General features: G+C 47.1%; 2 protein-coding genes and 1 long non-coding RNA gene across 3 annotated transcripts; 2 read left to right on the top strand and 1 right to left on the bottom strand.

The window, feature by feature from the left end:
* Positions 1-2038: 2038 nt before the first annotated feature.
* Positions 2039-7326, top strand: HVCN1 (hydrogen voltage gated channel 1). Its single transcript, XM_059484965.1, has 6 exons — positions 2039-2099; positions 3481-3710; positions 4176-4280; positions 4528-4759; positions 6563-6675; positions 6964-7326. Exons 2-6 carry the CDS (start codon positions 3516-3518, stop codon positions 7027-7029), a joined length of 711 nt encoding a protein of 236 aa, XP_059340948.1. The 5' UTR covers positions 2039-2099; positions 3481-3515; the 3' UTR covers positions 7030-7326.
* Positions 7327-7342: 16 nt separating this feature from the next.
* Positions 7343-20898, bottom strand: TCTN1 (tectonic family member 1). Its single transcript, XM_059484964.1, has 15 exons — positions 20729-20898; positions 19016-19136; positions 16957-17087; positions 16429-16595; positions 15921-16008; positions 14970-15079; positions 12368-12388; positions 11838-11963; positions 11177-11302; positions 10760-10842; positions 10274-10414; positions 9823-9979; positions 9008-9133; positions 8524-8668; positions 7343-7776 (listed from the first exon to the last, which is right to left on the bottom strand). The coding sequence occupies exons 1-14, from the start codon at positions 20883-20885 to the stop codon at positions 8525-8527; spliced, it is 1698 nt and encodes a 565-aa protein (XP_059340947.1). The 5' UTR covers positions 20886-20898; the 3' UTR covers positions 7343-7776; position 8524.
* Positions 20899-21198: 300 nt separating this feature from the next.
* Positions 21199-21950, top strand: LOC132081254 (uncharacterized). Its single transcript, XR_009419661.1, has 2 exons — positions 21199-21517; positions 21629-21950. It is a non-coding gene; the product is annotated as an uncharacterized LOC132081254 (long non-coding RNA).
* The last annotated feature ends 1703 nt before the right edge of the window (positions 21951-23653 follow it).

Raw genomic sequence — 23653 nt, 5'->3', positions numbered from 1 at the left:
CTTCCCTCTACAGCTAATTAATCAAAAACCTCTAACTACTTCTGCTGAGCTTGCTAGATCAGATGTCACAGATTACCTGGTAAGGCTTTCTCACAAACTTACTTTCACCCTTTGAATCACATTTGTGGTTTCCTTTATAGCTCTATAATTTTTCTCCCTCCTTGTCCAACACCCTGCATATCTGTTATTGCTGTTGTGGGTGACAGCACACGTGGAACAGTGTTGGGTCACTGTCACCTCTCCTCGCTGGCCCTGCCACAGCTTTGTCCTCCATGACTTGTTTTCTTCTCTCCCCAAACAGTTTCGGTGACACAGGTGCCTATTCTGGGCTGTGTTCTCTGCCTGGCTGCATTCCCTGGGGTTGGGTCATTCCTCAGGATCCCTGGGAGGGAAGGGAAGGGAAGGGGCTGCTCCTGCTGTGAGCTGTAACCAACAGCTTGGGCACATTTTTATGTCCATTAGTTGGGGTTGAGTTGTTTTGATCACTGAAGGAAGAGAGAAGGAGTAGATGCTGATTGCTGATTGTTTTTCCATAATGATACTTGTAGGAATATCTAGCTGACACAAGGAATGGCTGGAGCAGCTGTGAGCCTCCCAAGGCCTGTGTCCCCACAGCCCAACACCAATTCCTGCTGGCCCAGAGCTCTGTGAATGGTGCAAAGAATGGATTGGGTGGGGAGGGGCACTGGGCTGTGCCAGAGGTCTCCACAACAGGTAGCAGGAAATTGTGGTAAATCCAAATTCTCTTCAATCCCTGTCGTGTGCCCTGGAAAGCGTGGTGAAATCTGAGGCCCTCTGATGTTGGGTGCCCTCGAGGCACTGGGGTGTTTCTCTGGTTTCTCCAAGGTGAAGTCTGTCCTTGCCACCCAGCTGTGGAAAGGCTGGTTTTCCACACAGGTCATTTTTGCCTGTTCCTGGTTTGCTTTGGATGTGTCAGGGCTGTTGTGGTGTTCAGCTCCAAGGCAGGCTGACTTCAACAACAACATATCAATTTTCCTTGGAGCATCAGGACCTGGTCCAGCAGAGCTCAGGCCTCAGGGGAACAGGGATTTTATGCACACACCCCTCATGGTGGGGGTTTTCTCCCTAAACCCCACAGTCCTCACCCAAAAGGGGCTGGATCTGATGAGCTCTCAGGTGCAGATCTTCCCCCATTACCTGATTAATGTTTACTGGACTCACCTGAAACCAAAATGCCCAAATTCACTGTGAAGCCCCAGGCTAACCCTGCCTGCCATGGCTCCGTGTGGCTTTGCTGTCCCGCTCCAGAGCTCTGTAAGTCGCTGTTTTGGGATGGGGGTTTGCAGCTGCACAAGGGCGTCACCTGTGCTCATTCCCCATTGCCCTGGGAAGGAGAACAGGGATGTGTGCTCTGGGATGAGGCGCTAGGAAATATTTCAGTTGCAGGAAAAGATTTAAACACTCTCTAGAAGGAAATGCTTTCAAATAAAGAAATACCTTTGGGGTTTAGAATTGAAGAACTGGAGAGATGTTTATTCCTTGGAGAAAATTAGGAATATTTCCAGTTTGTCCCAGCAGAGGTGCCATAGAGATGGGTCCCAAGTGCTTTTCACAGCTGAATTTTTCTGAGAACTTCCCAAAAGTTGTGTTTGGGAGATTGACATGAAGAGGCTGTGACAAAACACAAGCTTATAAAAGGAGGCAGATTAATCCAGGCCTGATTCCTGGATCTTACAGCCCACATTGATCCCTGGGCCTCCACCGACTCCATGGGACTAATCTGTGTCCGTGCTCAGCAGCTCTCTCTGGGATCGGCAGTCACACTTTAAATTCGCGACTCTCCTGGATCTTTGCTCGTTGTTTCCTGTGATGGGGGAAAAAGTTTAAAAACAATAGGGAAAAAAAAAGTTTCAACTCCATCCGGCCTGTCCTGTTTCGGAGGGACGGAGTGCGGGCAGCCTGGAGAAAAAAGGCTGCGGAAATGGAAATGGGAAATGTCGGGTTGGAAGGGGGCCTGGCTCGGGGACCCGGCGGGGCGAGGTGGGGAGGAGGCGGCGGGGCCGCCCCCGGCCGGGGGGAGGCGGAGCCGGGCCGGGGGAGGCCCCGCGGCGGCGGCGGGCGCAGCCGGGACGCGCACGGTACCGGGGACCGGGGGCAGCGGGGGCGGCCGGGAGGCTCCCGGGGCTCGGCGCGGTGGGTGCGGGCTGGGGTGGGGGGTGACAGCGGGACCCTCCCGGGGCTGCCACGTCCTTCTCCTCAGGGTTCCGCCGCGGCCCCGGGCTCCGTCTGCTCTGGGCGACGCCGTGGCCGCTCCGGTCAGTGCTGGGTCCGGGGGAGGTTGGGAAGCCCCGGGGTCCTGGATGCTCCGTCCGCCCCACGGCAGCCCCGAGGCCGTCCCGCACGGGGCAGGGGGCTCCGTGCCCGGGGCTGCTCCTCGAGGGCTCCGAACGAAGGTGCTGCCCCTGTGACGGCACCGTGGGACCGGCTCCCTCCTCCCGGCAGGTGATGGGCGGCCGGAGCTGGGAGCGGAGCTCACCGGGGTCGAGGAGAAGGGGAGCAGCCCGGGGGCACGGGCGGACCTGTGGTGGCACCGGGGACCAAGGGAGGCTGGTGCTGAGCTCCCCGGCGGCTCTGGCAGGGATGGGTACCCGCAGAACGGGATGGGGACGTGCTGGCGGCAGGAGTGGATCTCGGAGGGTTTGTGGGCCAAGGCTGCAGGGCTGCCCAAAGAGGAAGGGAGGCTGGCGGGGTTGTGATAAGAACACACGAGCCTCTGCTGCAGCCAACCACGCAGCCCATCTGCAGGCCCCTGCTCTTCCAGCCAACTCAGAGTTTCACTCATACGGTTTTCATTGCTGGAGTGTGGCCTCCATCAGGAGTTTGGTTTGATGGTCCTGCCCCTCACTGGGTACCCACAGGGATGGGCTGAAGCCGGGATGCCCAAGAGTGAGGTCAGCTCTGGACTGAGGAGATGGGGAGGACAATGTCACCCACCTGCCAGGTTGGAATGTGGGCATCACCTGCTTAATTTGCCTGCAAAGGCTGAGATGACAGGGTGTCATTGGTGTTAATGGAGGGAAATTATGGCTGTTCTTCATCTTGGCAGTGTGGCTGGCGGGTGAGGATGCTGGGGTCAGCTTGACCAACAGCTTCCCTAGATCAGTGTTAGAAACAAGGGCAGCTGCCCCCACCTCCATCACGAGGTGCCAGATAAGGGCTGGAGCTTCTTGCTTCTGTAATCAATGCTTTGTTTGGAGAAGTTTGGAAATACCTTGTGAGGAAGTCCCTTGTTGTAGAGCAGCACAGCGGGGCGCAAACAGAACTGGGAAGGCAGCAGGGGCTGTGCGTGGTGCCGGGGGAGGTGATGCAAAACCAGCGGTATCACCATGAAGCAACTTCCCGTCAGGCAGCCGTGTCGGAATGTCACGCTCTTATCACCCTCACTGGGTGAAAAAAGCAAGATTTGGCATCCTTGGCCAGCCCCAAATGGGGAGGTGACACTCTGCTCTTGTCCCTCAGACGTTGGCAGGGTGATGCCAGCTTGATCCAGAGCCATGGCCAAGTACCTGAAGCACTTCACGGTGGTGGGCGATGACCCCGTGCAATGGAGCAACGACTATCGGAAATGGGAGGAGGAGGAGGAGACTGAGGAGAAGCAGCCAGATGGAGAGATCAAGCTGGAGCCCCCCAGGAGAAACATCTCCTTCCAGTACATGATGAAAAAGGTCTTCAGCTCTCACAGGTTTCAGGTGAGGCGGAACAAACCCAGGCCGAGGGCAGTTGTGACAGCAGAGCTGCTGTGGGACTGAGCTCAGGGAGAGCACTGAGGTCATGAACCCCACAGTGCAAAGAGCAGCAGCTGCTGCTGAGCTGAGCTGTCCTGTCAGAACAGAGCAGCTCTGCTGCAGGTGCAGACGTCCCCTGAGAGGAGACAAGCCCCAGTGCACAATCACCACAGCTCTGGCACGTGCTCTCCTCCTGCTCCCCGAGCCCCCCACACCAAGCGGGGTCTGGTGGGGAGCCAGGTGGTTCCATGTGAATAACTCACCATTTGGGGCAGCAGGAGTGGGAGCAATGGAAAGCTCCATGAAACACAACCAGTCAAATCAGGGCTGTGGGCACTGGGGTGTGTTTGTCTGAAGGGCTACATTGGCTCCTCTTGCTCCTCTGTCTGTGCTGGCACGGGATTCATGTTGGTTCTTCTCCTCCAACAGATTGGGGTTGTCTGCTTGGTGATCCTGGATGCCTTGTTGGTTCTTGGGGAATTGCTTATGGATTTGGAAATCATCCTTCCGGACAGATATAATATAACCCCAAAGGTAAAATGTGGGGAAGTGTCAACATGAACAGCAGTTCCCTCCCTTTGTTGTCCCTCCTGAATAAGCTGGGCAAGGCAGGACCTGGACTTCCAGCCTTGCTGAGCCAGTGGTTGTGGAAGAAAAGTCCTGAGCCCTTCTCCCTGTAGAGCCAAACCAGAGGTGCCCTCAAGCAGCAGAGCCTTTCCAGCCTGCTCTGCCTGTGTGCACTCTGCAGGGCTTCCTGCCTTAAACTTGTACTCTTTTCCAGGTTTTCCACTACCTCTCCCTGTCCATTTTAACCATTTTCCTGGTAGAGGTGGGGTTTAAAGTCTTTGTCTACCGCCGGGAGTTCTTCCACCACAAGTTCGAGGTGCTGGATGGGATCGTTGTCATCGTGTCCTTCATCCTGGACATCGTCCTCATCTTCCACGAGCACGAGTTCGAGGCCGTGGGGCTCCTGATCCTGCTGCGCCTCTGGAGGGTGGCCCGGATCATCAACGGTGCGTGCAGGGCTGGGCTGTGCTTGCCAAATCTCCCTCAATCACCTGGGCTTTGTTCCTTCCTCAAACCCAACCCTAGGGGTTCTGCTCTCCCAGCAAACTCTGAGTTCTGTCTGTGTGGAACTTTTATCAAGCTGCAATTTTTTTGGAGCAGTGACAATCTGCTGCTTGTGTTGGTATGATGCCTCAGGTGCATGGCAGCCAGGCATGTTCCCCCCTAAAAAAACCCATAATCTGTTCTTGGACCCCTCTCCTGCAAAGGGATGGCTCGTGTTCTGAATTTCCATTGTAGGATCCTTTTGGCAGGGGAGCCCCTGTCTTCCTGAATTTGCTGCTACAGCAGAGTAGGTTTTAGTGCTCTGTTCTGTTGTGACTCCATTATCCCCTCCAGGGATGCTGCAGGGAATGTCCTGATCTTACTCTAGATCTTTCTTGCTTGAATTCAAAGGGCTTGCCATAAAAAGAGAAATAGAAAATGTCCCAAAATCAGCCTTTAGTGACTTCACTGCTGTAACTGTTGCAAATAGGTGTAAATTTGGATATAGCTGAAACAAGCATAGCTGCAAACCTTTTCTTCCTTCTTGAGGAAGGAAATTTGGGATTCCAAAGAATATGACAATGAATGATTTCAGATTCCTGCGTGAAACCTCAGCTCAAGCTCTGTCCTGTGTCACTTTTGGTGGGTGCTCCATATTTGAGACAGCTGGGATCAGAAGAGGGGATTGCTGGGGCTGTGCCCACTGTCCTCAGCCCCTTTCAATGGGGAGAGGGTGCCTGGTTGGGTGCCAGAGAGAAGAGAGATGTGAGAGCAGCTTGTGGCTTTCCTTAGTTCAGAGTGAAAGTCAGAGAGAAACCGGATTTGTGTGGGGCTGTGGGAACCACGGGAGCCTCACAGCACAGCAGAAAGCCAGGACTGCAATTATGGGTAAATCCCCTCATCCTCGGGTGCTCCAGGCTCCCTGCCAAGCTTTCTGCAATGTCCACCTGCTTGCAGCAAAAAGGGACAAAGGGAATCTGCCCCACGCTGGGGTGTTGGGTGTCGGTGCCTGGGCACGGTTCCTGCCGATGTTATCAGTGCAAATGAGCAGCAGCGCTGCTTTGTCCTGGGAGAACTGAACCCCCAGAGCCTAAAGGGTGCCTGGAGCTCTGGAATCAGCCATGACCCAGGGAAGCTGTGAAGGGAGGGAGAACGTGATGTTCTTCAAGCTCTCATCGAGCTGCTTTGTTTTATCTTTGTGGGAAGAAACTGCCTTCAGTGTGGGGGCTGAGTTGACATGGGATCACCAAATGGTGCTTACAGAAAAGTGACACCTCTGCCATGAGGAGACACTGCCTGCTCTCACTGCAGCTGAGCAAGGTGAAGCCACAGCCCTGTGGACCTGAGGATGTCCTCTTGTGCCAGGCCGGAGTGATCAGCCCAGGGGCTGGAGGAGCCCTGTGGCCCAGGCCTTGCTCTGCTGTCACACCTAAAACTGCTAAAACACAGCAGAGCTGGCCCCAGCTGCACCCCAGGGCTCTGCCAAGGGAGCAAATTCAGGGATTGAGTGATAGTCAGAGTGATTAATTCAGCTCTGAGGCCGGGCTGCCTCTCCCCAGCAGAGTATCAGTACCTGAATCCCTCCGGTGGCTGATTTAAAACCCTTCCTCATTAAGGAAAGCACTTGGGAAGGGTTGTTGAAGATGGCAGAAACTGAGCTGGAGAGGAACACGTTTAACCCCTTGAGCACAGAGCCTGTGTGCTGTGAATTCCTGCTGGTGGCTGTTTTACAGTGTAAAGCAAACCCCCTGTGAATTGCTCCACAGGAATCATTTTATCCGTGAAGACCCGCTCGGAGCAACAAGTGTCCAAGTTAAAGCAAGCAAACCTGAAACTTGCCACGAGGGTGGAACAACTGGAGCACAGCTGTTTGGAGAAGGTAAAAAAACACTTTTAATTTGGGTTTACCTGCTAATGGTGATCCTTGTGCAAGGTTGGCACTGCTGGCTTGGTTTCCTCATGGGAAAGTGTGGGGTGAGCTGGGCTGAAGCAGCACAGCCCTGCCCGTGCCTCCCTGGGCTGCTCCTCCTCACAGGAATGATGTCCCTACCTCTGTCCTACTTCTTCTGGCCAGCCTGTGCTGTTTTCCTGCAGCAAGAGATACATTATAGCAGTGGGAAGGTCCCTGGGAACCTGGGAAGTTTCATTTGAATTTTGCCTCCTACAGGAGCAAGAAATCGAGAGGCTGAATAACATATTGAAACAGCATGGACTCCTCAGCCAGCAAAAATAAGAGGCCAGTCTTCCAAGGTGGGAATTCTGCTTGAAGATTGCAGTGTTGGAATCTGCCAGCTTGACCTGAAAGGTTTTCTGTCTCTTTGCTTCCTCTTGTATTTTGTTTTCTATAAACATTTTCTATTTGACCCTGCTTTGATCAGACCTTGGGATGGCAAAAATAGTTCTACTGGAAAATTAATCACACATAGTCCCTGTAAACAGTAATTTTTTTTCCATTCTTGTACAGTTGTACAGTCAAAACTGAAAAATAATTTAATAAAGACACATCTTTACAAGCTATACATCCAGAAAAGTACCACTTATTTAAATTTTTTTTTTTTTGTGATAACATTCTTTATTTGCAGCAAACTTGCAGTACAAATGATAACAACCCAGACTGAAAAGGTAATTTCTTCTCCACCAGCTGCCTGCTCATCATCAATACATCTCTTTGCCAACCATTCTTTTCACACTGTTGGTAGTTTCCTCATTTCTGTTGCTGCTTGTGCCACTTTGTTATTTATATAACATTAATTTCAGAAACACCAACATACCACTCCTTTCCCTGACAAAGAAATCAGCCCCAAAATAGAGGCAAACATGTGCCATCTTACGTCAAACAATGCCTTGTTCCAGCAGCAGATCCCAGTTCTGATTCTGCATTTCCTCATCTCCTCTTCCCTTTTCACTCCTGTTCCCTCACAGCCCATAGGGCTGCAAAGTTCTTTGTTCCCACAGCTCATAAATCCATGGATCAAAAGAACTGTAATGTGTAAGAACAGATGTAGGTGAGTGCACTGCTGGGAACAGTCAGACTCCAGAAAAGCCATAAAAAAGCAAATTCTAAAGGGCCAGGCTGGTGTTTGAATTTTTTCAGGTACCAGTGTCCCTGTGGAGAGGCTGTTTGAGAGCTGAGGAGTGAGGTTTAAGAAGTGGGAATTGAGAGATGGTGACTGCAGCAGGTGCCTCCCATGGATTTCAGCCCCACTCAGCTGGAGGGGTCACTGAAACCACAACTCAACTGTTCAGGTTTTAAAAAAAAAAAGTAATTAATTAGTGGTGTGGGGAAAATAGCCAGAAATATGTGGCTTATTCATCTCTGCAAGGAGATAAAGCAGAGGCCTTATCTAATAGCACTCGATGAGTTTAATTAGCAATTTAGCTCTGCTGTTTGTGGGATAATGAACTTGCTTTCCCTGTGTGTTCCTGTGCTCTTCCCTTCCCCTCCTGGCTCTGCTGGCCAGGCTGGAGCTGGGCCAGAGCCACCAGCAAGTTCAAACTGGAACCTTTGTCCTCTCTGCACAGTTATAACTGGGGACTTTCCACTTCATGGGGGTTTCTTCACCCTAAACCTTCTGAGAACCCTCACAAGGTCTCACCCTTCCTCTCTTGGCCAAATTTAGCCCAGCATCTACAACTTAGAAAAAAAATATGGCCCATCATAGCCACAGGATAAACAATGGACTAAAAATAAAATAAAGCAGAAATTTGGGTTTTTATGCATACTTACCTTAGACAAAGGGATAGAAAAAGTCAAAGGGTAACTTGATGTTAATGGTGGGCCAAGCTTTGTAGCTTGGCTCTGCAGGTGAAGAAATGTCAGTGAAAACCACAGAACTTGTTACAGGAATAATCCTTTCCCTTCCTGAGGGAAGCTGCAATGAAAATACAAACAGGACTTAGCTTCAGTTTTCTATTTGTACAATCATTTATTTGGTCTGGGTTATATTTGCTAAAAAGGCTTTTTTTTCCCCCCTTTTCTATGTAGTTCCATGTTTCTTTCCATAAATGCTATATAGATTTTTATTGAAGTGTGTTTTGGCAAGGAGCCCACAGCTGTGTTTGAGCTGGAAGAGAACTGCTGGGTGTAAATACATTCTAATGTGAAGTGCTGCCTTTAGATAATGAGATTATCTGGCTCATTGTCACACAGCTGATACCCAAGGAAAACAAGCCACTTGTTTTATCTTAAATCCTGTAATTTAATTACATACCTGCTTCAGTGTGGTGCTAGTGATTGTGGCTGTAACATTCACTATCCTGGCTTGGGGATTGACCAGGGATCCATATTTAGTCCACTTTATTTCTATTCCCAGTGACACAGGTATTTGGCATGAGCTCTGCAAAGTGTGAGAAATCATCTCATTCTCTGTCTTATGTAGAAACCATCACAGTAATTAATTATTCATGTTGTTAAAAGGGTAGAATGTCCCCACAAAGCTCACTGAGGAGGTTACCAGAGCAGATGGACCCTGCACTGTTGCTGGGCAGGACAAAAACCCTGAACTCTGCCAGGCCAGAATTTTGAAGGCTACAATGTTAAATATTTTTAGGCACTTCTTGAACTCTCACACTTCTGGCTACAGAAACCATTCACTCTTTTGTTGCAGAAGCATGCAAGAGACCATCCACTGTTTTATATTGTGATACTGTGCTTATCTCTCTCTTACCCTGGCCTGGATTAGGAGGGGAAACCCTGATTCTGTTCCTTCCCTCTGTCACCTGTGGTGCTTCATCCTTAGAAGAACAACATTCCAACCAATGTTTAAACAGCTCATTTTCTACCCAATACATTGCCCTGATCCACAGCTGAGGTGCCTGGATACCAGCTTGATTAAATATAACTTCTACAGCAAGAATGAAACTCTCTGTGAATATTCCATGAGTTTCTTCCAGCTTATTTCTGCATTCCCAGCCCCATTTTCTCCTCCAGTTGGTTCCTGCATTTTTAGGGTGTGAAGCTGAGCTGCTGCTGCAGCACAGGCACAGATCTCGTGAGGGTGGAGGGGTGGGAGTGGTTGAACTTCACCTGTTCTGAGATGTGGAGCTGAGTTATTGGCACCCAGTCAAGCACATCCTGGGTTTGAGAATTCCCAAATGAGGCCACATACTCAGGAAAGCTTTGGCCCTTCAGCACATCAAGGAGAGTCTGAGCCAAAGGCTGGCATTTCATAGCTGCGGTAATTCTTCCAGAAAACAAAAAAAAAAAAGATAAGTTAGAGCAAAATCCATTGGTTTGGCACAGTCATCATTTCTCCTTGCTCTCTGCTCTGTTCAAGCCTTCTGGCTACAGTTGCTAATGTACACAATCTTTCCAAGAGAAAGACCATTGTTAATTAAATGACATTTGTTATAATTAAATACTCCATTCTCAATATTCCTCTAGCTGTATAAATGGCCCAGGACCTGAACAGAGCCTAAGGGAAAGGGATGTCAGAGGGTTAAAAGCATTAAATTTTAAAAAATTAATAATTTCTTACCGTAACTTACAGCCTGATATCATGTTATAACCAAATAATACTGGGGCTCTGGCTCCCTGTGCTGCCAGGCAGTCCTGGGTGGATGTGCTGTGCAGAATGGTGAGCTGGCTGTGTTTGTTACTACTCTGAATGATGCCAGATGTAACACACAGTTAAGGGAAATTAAATGCTTGATGGATATCAGGACAAAAAAAGAATTCTTAATCATATCCTTAAAATATAGCTGCAAATGCTATAATGGCTCCAGATTCCTCTCCCAGTGTGAAAAAGCACCAGGGTGTGCAATGGAGGCTTAAATGTACCTCAGTACAGTCCCAGGAGATTGCAGTCAGGACTGAGTCATTCCCTCCTCAAACACAGCCAGAAAAGCACATTTTTATTTTTGGAAGAGAACAAATGTATTTCATAGATGTCCGTGCTAGAAAGGGTTTGTGAGGCTGGACCAGAGCGAGTGAAGCAAACAGAAATGCAGCAGGGGAAGGATATCCTTGAGGCTGGAATCCTGCTCTGACAGGCAGCCCAACAACATAACCAGGATTGCCACTCAGAGGAACTGGCTGTGTGTTCTCCTGCAATGCAAACACAGCATTAGTTCTCATCCTGCACTGAAGTGGTTGGAAAACACAGAAATATTTCAGTTATTTTAGGATTATGACCTGCCTTGAGTGATGAGGACAAAACTGTAAGTGAGGCTTTGCTTTCTCTGTTACAGTCACAAGCTGGGGCCCATAAATGTGCCAGATTTTGGAGGCCTCCATTGCCCAGCTCTGAAATGCTGCCTCATCTGGGCATCCAGGGCAAGTTCTGCTTTACCTTGCTGCTAACAATTGGTCTGATTCAAGTTTAATAAGTTTTGTAATTAAATGTCTTTTACCAAGTCACCCATGACATCTCCACAGTTACCTGAGTGAAGCTGATTTCAAAGCTCTGCTCTATTGAAAGTGCTTCTCTGCTAATTGCCCCCAAGACAAAAGCTGCAGCAGCTTCTATTATTTCTCCTGTGTCTGTGTGGGTAATGTGATAATTCACCTGAAAATTAAACATTTTAGATATTAATTTGAATAAATACATAAGAGAAACTAGAAAAAAAATTTAACCATGCAAGTATTTTCTTTCTTCCTTGCTTAAGAATCTCAGCTCCAGGGTGGGGATGGATTTTAACCTGTAGAAGCTGGAGCCTCTTCACAACTGACTTCTTGCTAAACCTAAGCACAGACACAACTTTAAAAGATGATGTGCAGCATCTATTCCTCTCTCTGTCATTAGTGCTCCTGAAATAATTTTATCCCAAGCATAAATTAAACTCATGTCATTGCCTGTTTTGCCACAAACACAGAAGTAACACCAGGATTTCAGCCTGGCTCCATGTTATATTGCACAGAATTATTATTTTGTTGCAAAACACTCTCTTTTACCCAAAATCAGTGTTTCTCCCATGACATTTACTCAGGAGATGTCACAAAAATGGAAAGTGCAAGGCCTCCTGCCAGCTTTGCAGTTTGAGAATCAGAAGTGATTTGATGCTTTCCATCAGCTCTGAGGAGGAAAAGGCTGCCAGACCTACCCCAAGCACTGCATTGATGCACAGCTCATCCAAAACCATGGGGAGCCTCAGGGCTTCACTGCTGCTCAGTAAAGTCCTCATTCCATTCACAGATTGGACAACTATGGACTGGACAGTGATGTTCACCTGAAAAACAGACTCATGTCAGCTCTGAACACTGGGTATAATTAATTTTGGCTTTTTCTGTGTTATTATATTTGTGACCTTTCCGGGTTCTGTTCCACAGCAACAGCATGCAGTCATTCTCTGAACAACTGCTGTGTTACAAGTGCTGCTGAAGCTCAACCAAAGGGTCTGGGTATAAATAAAAAAGAGATTTTCTTGAAAATAGGGAGTTTTATATGAAAGGAATGTATCAGGCTTGAGTATTTGCAGGCAGCATTTTATCTTGGAGTTGCTAAGTATCATTACTGATAGCAAGTGATGTAATTTTTTAAATGTAAAGATCAATCAATGAAAAATTCCCACTGACTATAACTTAATAAAAATTTTGCCCACAGCTCTTCCAAGTAATTTAGAAGGATACTTACCATCTGATTTGATTTGGGCACCTGAGGGAGAATAAAAGGACAAATTAAAGCAGTAGCAAAGATCTGATCTATTGCATGTAGCAGTCAAGTAAAGCAGGAAAGGCTTTGTCTATTTAACTCTCTCTCATAACAATAACTTTTATGTTATGGAGTTAATTGGATATAAACCAGAGTACCCAGGAAGTGAAAAGAACTGTCACAATGCAATCCCCTCCTTCTTCTGACTTACAGAATTATTCAGAGACCACCAGTTCAGGAAACCTGCCAGGCTGTGCTTCCCAAAGAAAGGAAGAGCTTCTATTGTCCTGTTCCATAGTTTCATGGTCTCCAAACCAATACAAGAGAAGCAAGTATCTCTCTTGTTATATAGTTGCCCCACTGAAAAAATTTCCACCAAAAATATTTCATGGCAAGGCAGAAATGTCAGACCAAGGTCATCAATCAGGTAAAAATACTCCCATGGAGCAGAATTTTGTCCAAAGTTTTACTTTTCTGACTTTCCAATGAATGTTTGAGTCACATCTTTGGGAAGGGACCAAGGCTTGGACTCTGATCATGAAGAAATTCAGCAGAATTGTGATGGGATACTGAGAGCAGTGACTCATTCCTGTCCCAGCAGGGAACACATTCCTGGGAGCTGCAGAGCTGAAGGTGCTGCAGGTACAGTTTGTCACACATTCATCATCCCAAGGTACAGCCCAGCCATCAGAATGAGCTGGGTAATAAAAATCTCTGTAAAGATTACACTCATCCTTCAGGGAACAGTGCTGGGAGCGAGCACCACTCCTGAAGTTCTGTTTATCATGGCTGGGGTGATGGATGGTGCCTCTGGAGGTCACCCAGAGATCACTGCAGCCACGCTGCTGCCTCAGGAGGGAAGCAGCAAAGGCAGGGCCAGCTCATTGCTGTGGCAGCTCCTCACTCACTGACCAGGGTGTGTGTGAAGCCCTAGTGTGAGGATCCTGCTGGGACATCCCAGGAATCCCCAGCACTCCCTGCATCTGCTGGTCAGGGCACAGAGCAGAGTTTATCTGCAGCAGTTCCCAAACTTTGTTCTCACTGCAGCTGCCCGTGCAGCAGGGAGGGTGGGATCCTGGCATGGGCTGTTCTGTGCTACGCGCTGTCCCAGTGCTCCCAGTAAGGCTCCCCTCGTTACTGGTTTGCCGTTTTTATGCCGGCAGCTCCACCTGCTGGCACTGGGAGGGCCCCGGCTCTGCCCTGTGGCCGCCCTGTCCCCAGTGCCATCACTTTCCTGTTGTCACATCCCACCTCCCCTTCCCACAGAGCGTCTCCAGCAGCTTCTCAGCCGTCTCCAGTTCCTGCAGCTGATCCCTCCTGACACCCAGCGTGCTCTGGGCAGAGTCTGACCCCTCCCAAGCTCAGCCATTGCCTCGGCAAGCAGCACAGGGATAAGGGGTTATGGATTTTCCAGTCAGGAAAGGGAATTCATTAATTCATCTTTAACTCAAACCCACCCAGCTGCCGGAGCCCAGCCTGAGCCACTCTTGCTCTTTTGTGGTCCTGCAGCCAACAAGAACTAATTTTGGGAGGAATGGAGACACTCAAAGCCCTTCTGAGGCAGGGTTTTCTCTACTTCTTCCACAGCTGGAGATCAAAAGCCAACATTTGGGAGCAATCCTTGGCTGATTTCAATGAGATCCTGAAGGAGCAGGAGAATGATCCCATCTGTGAGGGTGTGAAGTGCTTAGTGGGCTTTCCTTGCCTTTGGGAGCTTTGCAATCTGTGAGCAGCCTGGAAGGGGTCTTTAAGCAGTTACTCACTGCTAATTAAATGAATTTAAATAATTACATAAATTAAAATAATTTTAATGGTGAAGAGGTTGCTGTTTCTTTACAACCTTCAGCTTCTGGAAGGAGCCATCAGATTAAGGTATGATGCATTTCAGTTTCATTTTTTCATGAGTGATTTTTTTGTCTTCCTGAATATCCTTACAGGGAATTTATTTGTACAGAAGGCATCATCCCCCAGGTCAGAAAGGGATGAAAAAGTAGGAAAAGCTTTGAAAAATAGCCCCAGACTGGATTTTAGCAGGCAGGATCCAAAGAAACCTGCTCTCAGTCATGTTGTTTGGGAACACAAAGAAAGCTGTGTCAGCCCCCACTATCAAAAACTGAGGCTTGGAGGAAAGGGGCAGATGCACAGCATTAAACCTGACAGGTTCTTCCTTCAGTACAAAGTTTTAGCAACTCTAAAACTCAGATTTCTTAGAATTCTGTGTTCTGATAAATGGGCTTCTTGGAAAAGCCTGAACATGCACAGGAACGAGAAACTGCACTAGCTCAGTGCCATGGCCTTGGCTCTTCAAAACTATTATTTTTATTTTATCTTTGAGTATATTATTTATATTTTGCTAAGTAGAGAACAGTAAATGCTTCTGTTACCAAAGCTTGAAGTAAAAACATTCCCAAAGGCTTTCTGTATAAAATCTGCTGTACAGGGAGACATTTCTTCCCAACCCACAATTTAAAAATCCAAATAAAACACAATATCCCTCAGCAAACAGAAGTTACTTCATTCTGCAGATATAAAAGAGATAAAATATGAGTATTTCAGCTATGTAACTGTTTCAAATCATACTTACTGCCAAAATGCTGGAGTTGATATAAAACAACATGCTAAGTGCTTGAATGCTGTCACATTTTTCCACACTTACTGATCTAATGCATTTTGTGGCTTGGTTTACTAAAAACCCTGGAAAAAAAAAAGTCATCAAGTATTACTGGAGGAAGTGAAAGAGCAATTATGAAAAGCAAAATGAAAAACAATACAAGTACCAGCAAAATTGAAAGTAAATGTCTTCTCTATTGCAGATAAGATTTTATGTGAGCTTTGAAGAATGAAACTTTTTATAGTCTCAAAAAAAATGCTATGAGAAAAATTATTATTTCTTAACAAGTAGAAAAACCTTCATGAAAATTACTTAATTTTTGAATCTCTTAATTTTCTTTCACAAGAGACTTCAGTCCTGTAATCACCACCCTGACTGTTATGAGACCACATTTAATGGTGACAGTGGGGTTTGGGAAATGCAGGTGTGGGTTTGGCTGGGGGGTTTTTTTCACCTCCACCTCAGCAGATTTTCAGGAAATTGTGTGAGAGGTTAAAATGCAGAGCTCAGCCTGCAAATCTGACTTGTGAGAGGAACCCTGGGCAAAGGGAAGGTGCCAAGGCTGCCCAGCAGGGCTGGCATGGAGCAAACCCCTCCTCCCTCAGGGTGTCACCCTTGTGCTGCTTGGTTAAACCATTTATGCCAAACAGGACATTTTCCTGTTGGATAAACGACCCTTTAACAAGACTTTCAGGGATTTCAATCTCAATTTGAATGTTTAATAGAGACACAACACAATTTCCATTCTATGTCTTAAAAAAAAAAAACAAAAAAACCCCCAGAGAAACAGAAGTGATTTAAAAATCATCTGTTTATGAATTGTTAGCTGAATTCTCCATGGGGAGTGTGCCAGCTTTCTGACTGACTAATCTAAGAGCAGAATAATAAAAAGCAAAAAATTGAGATTCAAGTGCATTTTCCAACCTGCAGGATTTGCATCAGAGCACCAAGAAGAGACAACAGGACTTGGCAGCCTCAGAAATGCATCCTCTGTCTGGACAGGAACCCCATACTGCCAAAGAAAATCCACAGTCAGGTACACAGGTGTGGTTCAGCCCATTTTTATTGACAACAAACACGAATAAAATCAGTACTTATTTCCCCAGGATCTCTCAGTAATGCTCTGTGCAGCAATTCTTCAGTCACTGCTAAAGCTTTATGCTGAAAATAGCAGAAAAAAAAATAGCAGAAAAAAAATCCTTATTTTTCAAAGATCTTAAAAATATAGTTCACTTTTTAAGTAACTAAACACAAAACATTAAATTTCTTATTTTACATTTCTATATTTAACGACCAATATAAATTTTGCTTCTTCCAGCAGAACTGCATTATTTAAAAGCAGATGCAAACAATGCTGATTTCTTCTTTCTGGAATAATTTAATACTAATTGCACCAAATATAATTTCCCTCCTATTGAATCAGAGAATTTACCTCATATCTGGAAGTTTCATTTGCCTCAGGGGGATTTTGAGCATCTGTATCCAAATTCCAGCTGTCAGGCTCAGCACTGAAAGTTGCACCTCCAAATTTGTCAAGCAACTCATCAAAATTTTCTGCAGTTGGGATTTCAGGGGATTTGAAGTACAGGGCTTGTTCATCTGATAAAATATTTAAAGAAGGAGATAATTTAAGGAAAAAAATATACAGAAACAATACTTAGTAACAATGAGACAATTTTAAGCATTATTTATTTAGGATGCTAAATTATTTACAAAAAAAAAAAAAACCAAACTATTTTGTTTTCTCCAACAGAGAAGACCAAGGGTACCAGATGTTTAATTTCATGTTTTCACAAGTGAAAGGATCACAACATAAGGACAGTGAGCAGACAGAATTACCACTTTCCTGAGAGGTTTAATAAAATAAAAATAGTTTTAAATTTAGGTTTTTTCTAGTACCTAAAGAGCTTACTAAAAAAAAAACACCACAATGCTTAACATTGCCTACAACTCTACTTACAGTTTGTAGCATGAATGCAGAAAATACTGGGATTGACTTGGTCAATTATTTTAAATATCCTTTCTGGTGGATTTGCTTCAACATCAAGAGAATACACAGCAGCTTTCTGACTACACAGCTGGCTGTCACCCCTGCAAAGACACAAAATAAATCAATGATCCACTCAAAGTTAGTGCTGACCAGATTTTAAAGTTCTTTTAAACTACTGAGGCAGCACCAGAAAAATTAAAAAGCGTGAAATTACTGAATTTAACAAATTCAAATTCTATAAATTTAATAATTTGTAGAACAATCATGCATCCTTAGAAGGTTCCTATTGTTTTATACTCTGTGCTTAATAATAAATAATAGAGACTTCTCCCACATGTTTTATTCAGCAGAGGAAACTGTGAGCAGCCACATGAAGGAAGGTAAGAAACAGACTGAGGGAGGGAAAACCAGGGACAATATGAGAGAGAAAATGCTAAATTGGGTGGGATCCAGATGGTTGAGACCCCAAAAATGCAGGGCTGTATCAGAGGCCACACACAGCTCAGCAGCACTTTCATTCCTACAACCCAATGGGATTTCAGAGCAGGAAAACAGGTCAGTTTGGTGGATGTTGGAATAATATTCAATTTGAGCAGGGAATGGGAAGAATTCCTGCTTGAGATGATGTGAAAGAAATGGCAGAGTGAGGAACAGGAGGTGAAATAACCCAGCCTGTCTTGGAGGAGTGTTCAAGGCTGTGCCATGGGCTCATCAGGAGCTGCAGGAGAATGTGAGGTTGTGCCAGTTCAGAGCCTGGCAGCTCTGCTGTGCCCCACATGCCACAAACAGCAGCTGATGATCCCTCTGAAACTGGTTTTTAGCAGCACAGAGCAGCTGAGGACAGGCCCTGCAGAAGTGAAATGGCTTTCAGAGATTTTGAAGCCTGGAGTTAAGCTTTTCTATGAGGTGAGTCATTGTTAATAGGATCCCATCATAAATCAAAGCCAACAGGATCCCACCATAAATCAAACCCTTCTGTTTCAGAGATCTCACGGCCTCTGCCTTAGGATCAGCCAAAATAACACAAATATGCAAATGTAGGTAAACTCTGATGTAAATAATGAGAGCCACAATACCTGCAGACACTGAAATCCCTGGCTTTTCATGCAAAATAAGTGTTTTACACAAAAGAATTTGGGCAAAGGAACACAATTTCATTTGAGGCATTTCTAGCTGACAAAGGCAGCACAGTCATCTGAGGCAATTAAAGTGTCACTCAGGAGGGTGTTGATTAGACCTTTCTGATCCATATAAATATCTATAAATGGGGAGCAGGAGTCTTTTGTGTGCCAGAACAATAAGAAACCACAGTCTGGCATGACTGCTAATTCAAATTCCAAAGCACCAAGAATAAACCCAGTGCTCAGATTGGCATAATTTATACAGAAGGTGGGTTGAAAAAGCTGCACTTATTGTTCTGAGAAGTCACCAAGAGATTTTTTTTGCACATTATTATTTTGAAGTGAGTGTTCTTAACTCCTCTTTGAGAAGATGAAGTTGGGGTGAAGGTGTTTTCAGATTAAATAGCAAAGAAACAACTCTTGGCTTTACTTTTTTGGTATAATGTTACATTTTATTGTTTGTGAAGTGGCAGTGGGGGAGCAGGTTGTAAAATTAGGGACAGAAAAATGCTCACACTATTCCAGCAAGCTCTGAACCGATTAAATGTGTAGCTGATATCATAAATGTAATCAAAGTGGTCACTGATAAATTTACTGATAAAAACTGGTGATCTGCAGAGCAGTGGCCAGATTGGTCCTTTGGGATCAGTTTTCTTAACTCCCAGACATTGCATTGATCAAAGTCTAAAGATTCATCATTCTTACCCCAAAAAAAGCAGCAAAACCTAAATCCCCACGGGGAGGAGAGAGGGAAACAGGAGGAGAGAGGGAAGAGAGGGAGAGAACTGGGTGGGAGCTGGATTTGTGCTCTGCCTGGCTGGGGAAGGACAGCAGGGAACTGCTCAGAGGAGAGGACAGGCGGCAAATGGAGAAGGATTTTGTGCTTTTCTGCTCATTTCTGCACTCACATGACCACGGGGATGGAGCACGTGGTGAAGAGGCTGAAGTCCTCGGCGCTGCAGTCGGGGTCACAGCAGCAGTTGGTGTCGCACTGTGCCACCAGCAGGTCGCACACACAGAGCCTGGCAACTGCAGCAGAGAGGGAAACGAGAGCTGCAGAGGGGACACTGCACGCTTGTCACCTCGCCCTGGCTTTGATTGTGGTCAAAAGTCCTCTCCAAATCCCTGTTTTCTTTTAAAAGCAATCTTTTCTGCTGCTGAGCAGATTTATTTGGAACACGTGGACAAAACCAAGCCATGCTAAAAACTGTTCCCTGAGAAACAAAACCCAATAGGGATTTTGGAGGTGTGAAAATCTGCTCAGCCTTGCAGAGGAAAAAAATAAGAGGTACAAACAAGGTGTGTTTATCTGCTTGTTTCAGCTTATTGGGAAGAAAAATAAAACATTTTGAAGGAGCAGAGATGTTTACAAATTTTGAGGATGGCTCAGGGTCCAGGAATACATTTCCCTTATGTGCCAAAACAACCATAAATGACTTCTTTGAAACTGTTTTTTCTGTCTGTTTTTAGATACTGTGAAATGTTGTAATCACAGAAAGAGTGATTGCTAATAATTCAGTAAACTGGCTCAGTAACATACACTTGGCAAATTCTTCAAACTCTTTGAGGCCTTCAAGTTTATAAATTTAAAGAACAGATACTATTCTACTGAACTGTTTTTGAGAGCTGCTGTTCTATAATTAATCTAGACTTAAGAATAGCACAGAATGAGGAAATTAAGGCCAGTGTTTTATAAGAAAGACATTCAAAGAATATTTTCATAACTAATTCCTTTATTTCACTTTGCTGCCTGTTTCCCTGTGGCCCCATAGATGCTCTCTGACCACCTGAGCAGCATCCAGGTATTTCCTGGAATCTCTGGAGTTCTGACTGTTCTCTTGGCTGAGCTTAGCCCTGGATCACCCTGTAAACAGAGAAGTTTAAACATGGACGATTAGATTGCAGGGTTATGTCTGTGAGATTAGGGATTTAAATCCCTTTTCCCTAAGGAGGTTGCACTGGGGTGGCTTTCCTGTGGCAAGTAACCCATGGAAAGCTCAGCTGAGGGCAACACCAGCAGGATATAAAAGTGACATAAAAGTGTAGCAAATTATACAGTGGGAAACACCTTCTGAGAACACAGTAACCAAACTCTGTGAGCTCTGCTTTTATGACAATGTATCCACAGTGCTTGGGGCACAGCGTGCACCCAGCCTGGGCTGTGCTGGAGCTCCCCAAGGACACCCAGGGCCCTCCTGTGCCAGCTCAGAGCAGGGCTGGGTGGGCAGCAGCCCCTGCCCTCCACCCCAGGGACCCTCAGGGCTGTGGGGTGCCCTGCTCTGGGTGTCCGTGCCAGGATCAGCGTGCCCAGGGCTGTGGGATGCCCTGCTCTGGGTGTCCGTGCCAGGATCAGCGTGCCCAGGGACCCTCAGGGCTGTGGGGTGCCCTGCTCTGGGTGTCCGTGCCCGGGGCCTGCTCAGGGCTGGCTGAGCCCTCCTGAGGAGGCTCCGAGCGGCCTCGGCTGCAGCTGCCCGAGCAGAGAGCCCCAGAGATCCCCGCCAGCCCCGGGCGGCCGCAATGCGAAGGGGAGGCCAAGGACCGAACGCCCGAGGGAGGCCTCGAGCGGGGCTCCCTCAGCCGGGGAGCGCCGCCGGTGCCCGCAGCGCACGGAGGGCACCCACCGTCCGTGACCGGGGCCGGCGCGCTGCGGACCCGCGCCTGTGCGGCATCACTTGTATCGGCCGGCTCTTCCGCCCGGAGCGGCGGCGGCGGCGGAAGGAGGAGGAGAAGGATGAGGATGAGGACGAAGAAAGCCCCGAGCCGCGGCGGCGCCGCCATGGCGGCCGCCCTTAGCAACGGCGCGTTGCCAGGGCGCGCGGGGCATGGCGGGAAGGGCGAGTCCCGCTCTCCTCTCGCGAGACTTGGCGGGCGAAGGGGAAGGGCCGCACCCCGAACATGGCGGGCAAGGGGACGGCACAGCCCTGGGTATCTGCGGCTCGTTCGGACGCTCTCGGGCTCCCTCATCGCCCCCCAGTGCGGGGAGCCTCGGGGAGAAGTCACACGCAGGGTTCTCGCTGCATATGGTGGTGCCAGGCGGCCGCTTGTGCCACTCAGCGCCCTCAGGAACAGCCCGGCGGTGGTGAGGGGTCGGTGCCCCCTCAGAGCCACGGGAACGGTTCAGGTGTTGTGGGCCAAGTGTAACCCACAAAGGTGGTTTGGGAAAAGCTCCTGGAAAGCCACGCATTAAAAAAAGAAAAATAGGGAATTGGCCCAAAATCAGTAAAAAAGAGTTGATGGCATTGCACAGGGGAAAACAGAATTTAATACATTCTTCTTGCATCAGGAATTACTTGGCAAAGCTGATGGTGCACAGGGGACCAGACTCCAAGATGAAAAGCAAGCCTTGCTGAAATGTGAAAGCACAGATTGCACCCTGGATGAATGTGGGCAGGAGCTGGATGAATAAAGAGGTATTAATTCTTACTGCATCTACCATTGAAATGGAATAGAAGTGGGCAACTGTTCAAAAGCAAAGTAGGATGGAATTAATCTTGGTTTTCTCGTGACCTTTTTTTCTTTAGGGCTTCACTCACAGCAACAGTTCACCTAAATCCACTTAAAATACTTGCTGTAATAGGAAAAAACCCACCTTTGTCATGCAGAGAAAGGCAAGACATCTAAGAAAAACCATTTGAAAAACTCCCCACCACAAAACTCACCCTGGTATTGGACTTCTGAAACAGGTTCCAAAGAGCAACTCCAAGTGTGTAGGATAAGATCAGGACATCAATACACAATGCTTGTTCTCCATCTAATTTATCCTGTCAACATGAGCTAATTAATAATTAAAAAGGGCACTGTGATCCTTATGTGGGAGGTCCTATAAAATGAAAATTGAAGCAATTTGAGAGGCAGTAGATTCCTGTTTATTCAGAAACATGTTCAGGGATGTACTCTATGACTGTTTCAGTTACAGTCTCAGCAGCAAGATTCTGATGTGCATTTAAGCATTATGGAAGCTGTGACTGGCCCATCCCTGGAAGTGTCCAAGGCCAGGCTGGAGCAACCTGGGATGGTGGGAAGTGTTCCTTCCCATGGCACGGGGTGGAATGAGATGGTCTTTGAGGTCCCTTCCAAACCATTCTGTGATTCCTGTTGGTGATTTCTGACTCCTCACATGGGAAGCCTCACTGGGTCCTTCTCACATTAGTTTTCTTTTTAATCCAACTGTGCTGTCTTGAACTTCATCTTTCCAGGGCTAACACAAGGTTTGCCCTATGACAGATCACTTTACAAGTCCAAGTGGACAGGCATTCGGGATTAGAGTCCAAACAAAGTCAAACCAGGCTGAAATAAACTGCATTTTGGTCTAGCACAAGATTAGCCCTTAAATAAATAAATAGTGATGAGCTGGGGCAGCCTGTACAGCAGATGGCATTACAGGTAGCATTTATCACACTCCAGTCTCAGGGCTCACATACTTGGGAGGGAGGATTGACGTCAGCTCCCACTGAATCAGTTTTAAAACAAGCTGGAAACCTGCTTGTGCCTTCAGCAGCTGATTAATTTGTGCAGCACTTCTGCTTTGCACTCCCCAGTGCATTTATTGGTCTGGACAAGCCTAGCAGGAAGAGTTCATTCTGTTTTTGCAGCTTAAGTGAGCTGATGTAAATAGATCTTGGACTTTGAGGTGGGAAGATTCCACCCAGCTGCAGTAACCAGGGGGATGCCCTTTGGTCCGGTTTTGGTGCCAAATTTGTGCATTGGGGAATTTTAAACAAATATCACTTGGCAGGGTATCGACTCTCAGGGTACAAGAATAACACTGAGGAAGGCAGCAGGGCATGGCTGGGAGGGATTTACAGGGAGAACTACCCACACTGACACTGAACAGTGCTGAAAACCAGCTCTGAAGCATTTTAGTAAAAATAGTTGGGCTTTTGTGTCACAGGAGCTCAGAGATCCTCTGAATGAAAACCAGGAGCAGTTTTTTTTGTCTGGGCACAACGTCCTCGTGCAGGAGTGACAGAGTTCATCAAAGGTTACTAATTACCATGTACATTTTGAGGTTGTCTGGCTGTCTGGACAGACTTGAGTGGGTGACCTGGGGTAGGATCATGGGATCATTAAGATTGAAAAAGACTTCCAAGATCAAGCCCAACCTTTGACCAAATACCCCCATGTGTCACAAAGTGCCACATCTACTCATTTTTTGAGCTCTTCAAGGGGTTGTGACTCCAGCACTCCCCCAGGGAGGCTGTTTGAAAGATTCTCAAGGATGGAGGAGTGTGAAGAGCTCCTGGTGTGCCCTGGCTTGGAGCATTAGGGAAGCACAGAGTGGTGCTCTGCCAAATGAGTCTGTCAGCCCTGAGCTCACGATGTTCCTCAGTGTTTGAGACATGGCTGCTGGGCAAAGTGGCACGGAGAGAACCCTTCAGCCCTGGAAAACTCAGCATTGAGGCAAGGAGAACTGAGCTTTAGCTGGGGGGATCCCAGGCTGAGCAGCACAGCCAGGGAATGCAGGGCAGGTCACCTTGCACCAGCCTGAGCAGCACAGAACGAGGGTCAGGCCAGGCTGGGCTGGAACGAGACAGGACCTGGATGAG

Source organism: Ammospiza nelsoni, chromosome 18 (genome assembly GCF_027579445.1).
Source record: "Ammospiza nelsoni isolate bAmmNel1 chromosome 18, bAmmNel1.pri, whole genome shotgun sequence".
Lineage (NCBI taxonomy): Eukaryota > Metazoa > Chordata > Aves > Passeriformes > Passerellidae > Ammospiza > Ammospiza nelsoni.
This window is presented reverse-complemented; position numbering and strand designations above follow the sequence as displayed.

Bases quoted from the DNA above. Each gene is read 5' to 3' on its own strand.
- TCTN1 (XM_059484964.1), bottom strand. From the start codon at position 20,885: ATGGCGGCGCCGCCGCGGCTCGGGGCTTTCTTCGTCCTCATCCTCATC. The intron at 16,596-16,956 runs GTAAGTAGAGTT...ATATTTTATCAG, and splicing joins CTGCATTCATGCTACAAACT to ATGAACAAGCCCTGTACTTC. The intron at 16,009-16,428 runs GTAAATTCTCTG...TTTCTTTGGCAG, and splicing joins ATGAAACTTCCAGATATGAG to TATGGGGTTCCTGTCCAGAC.
- HVCN1 (XM_059484965.1), top strand. From the start codon at position 3,516: ATGGCCAAGTACCTGAAGCACTTCACGGTGGTGGGCGATGACCCCGTG. The intron at 4,281-4,527 runs GTAAAATGTGGG...ACTCTTTTCCAG, and splicing joins GATATAATATAACCCCAAAG to GTTTTCCACTACCTCTCCCT. The intron at 4,760-6,562 runs GTGCGTGCAGGG...ATTGCTCCACAG, and splicing joins GGTGGCCCGGATCATCAACG to GAATCATTTTATCCGTGAAG.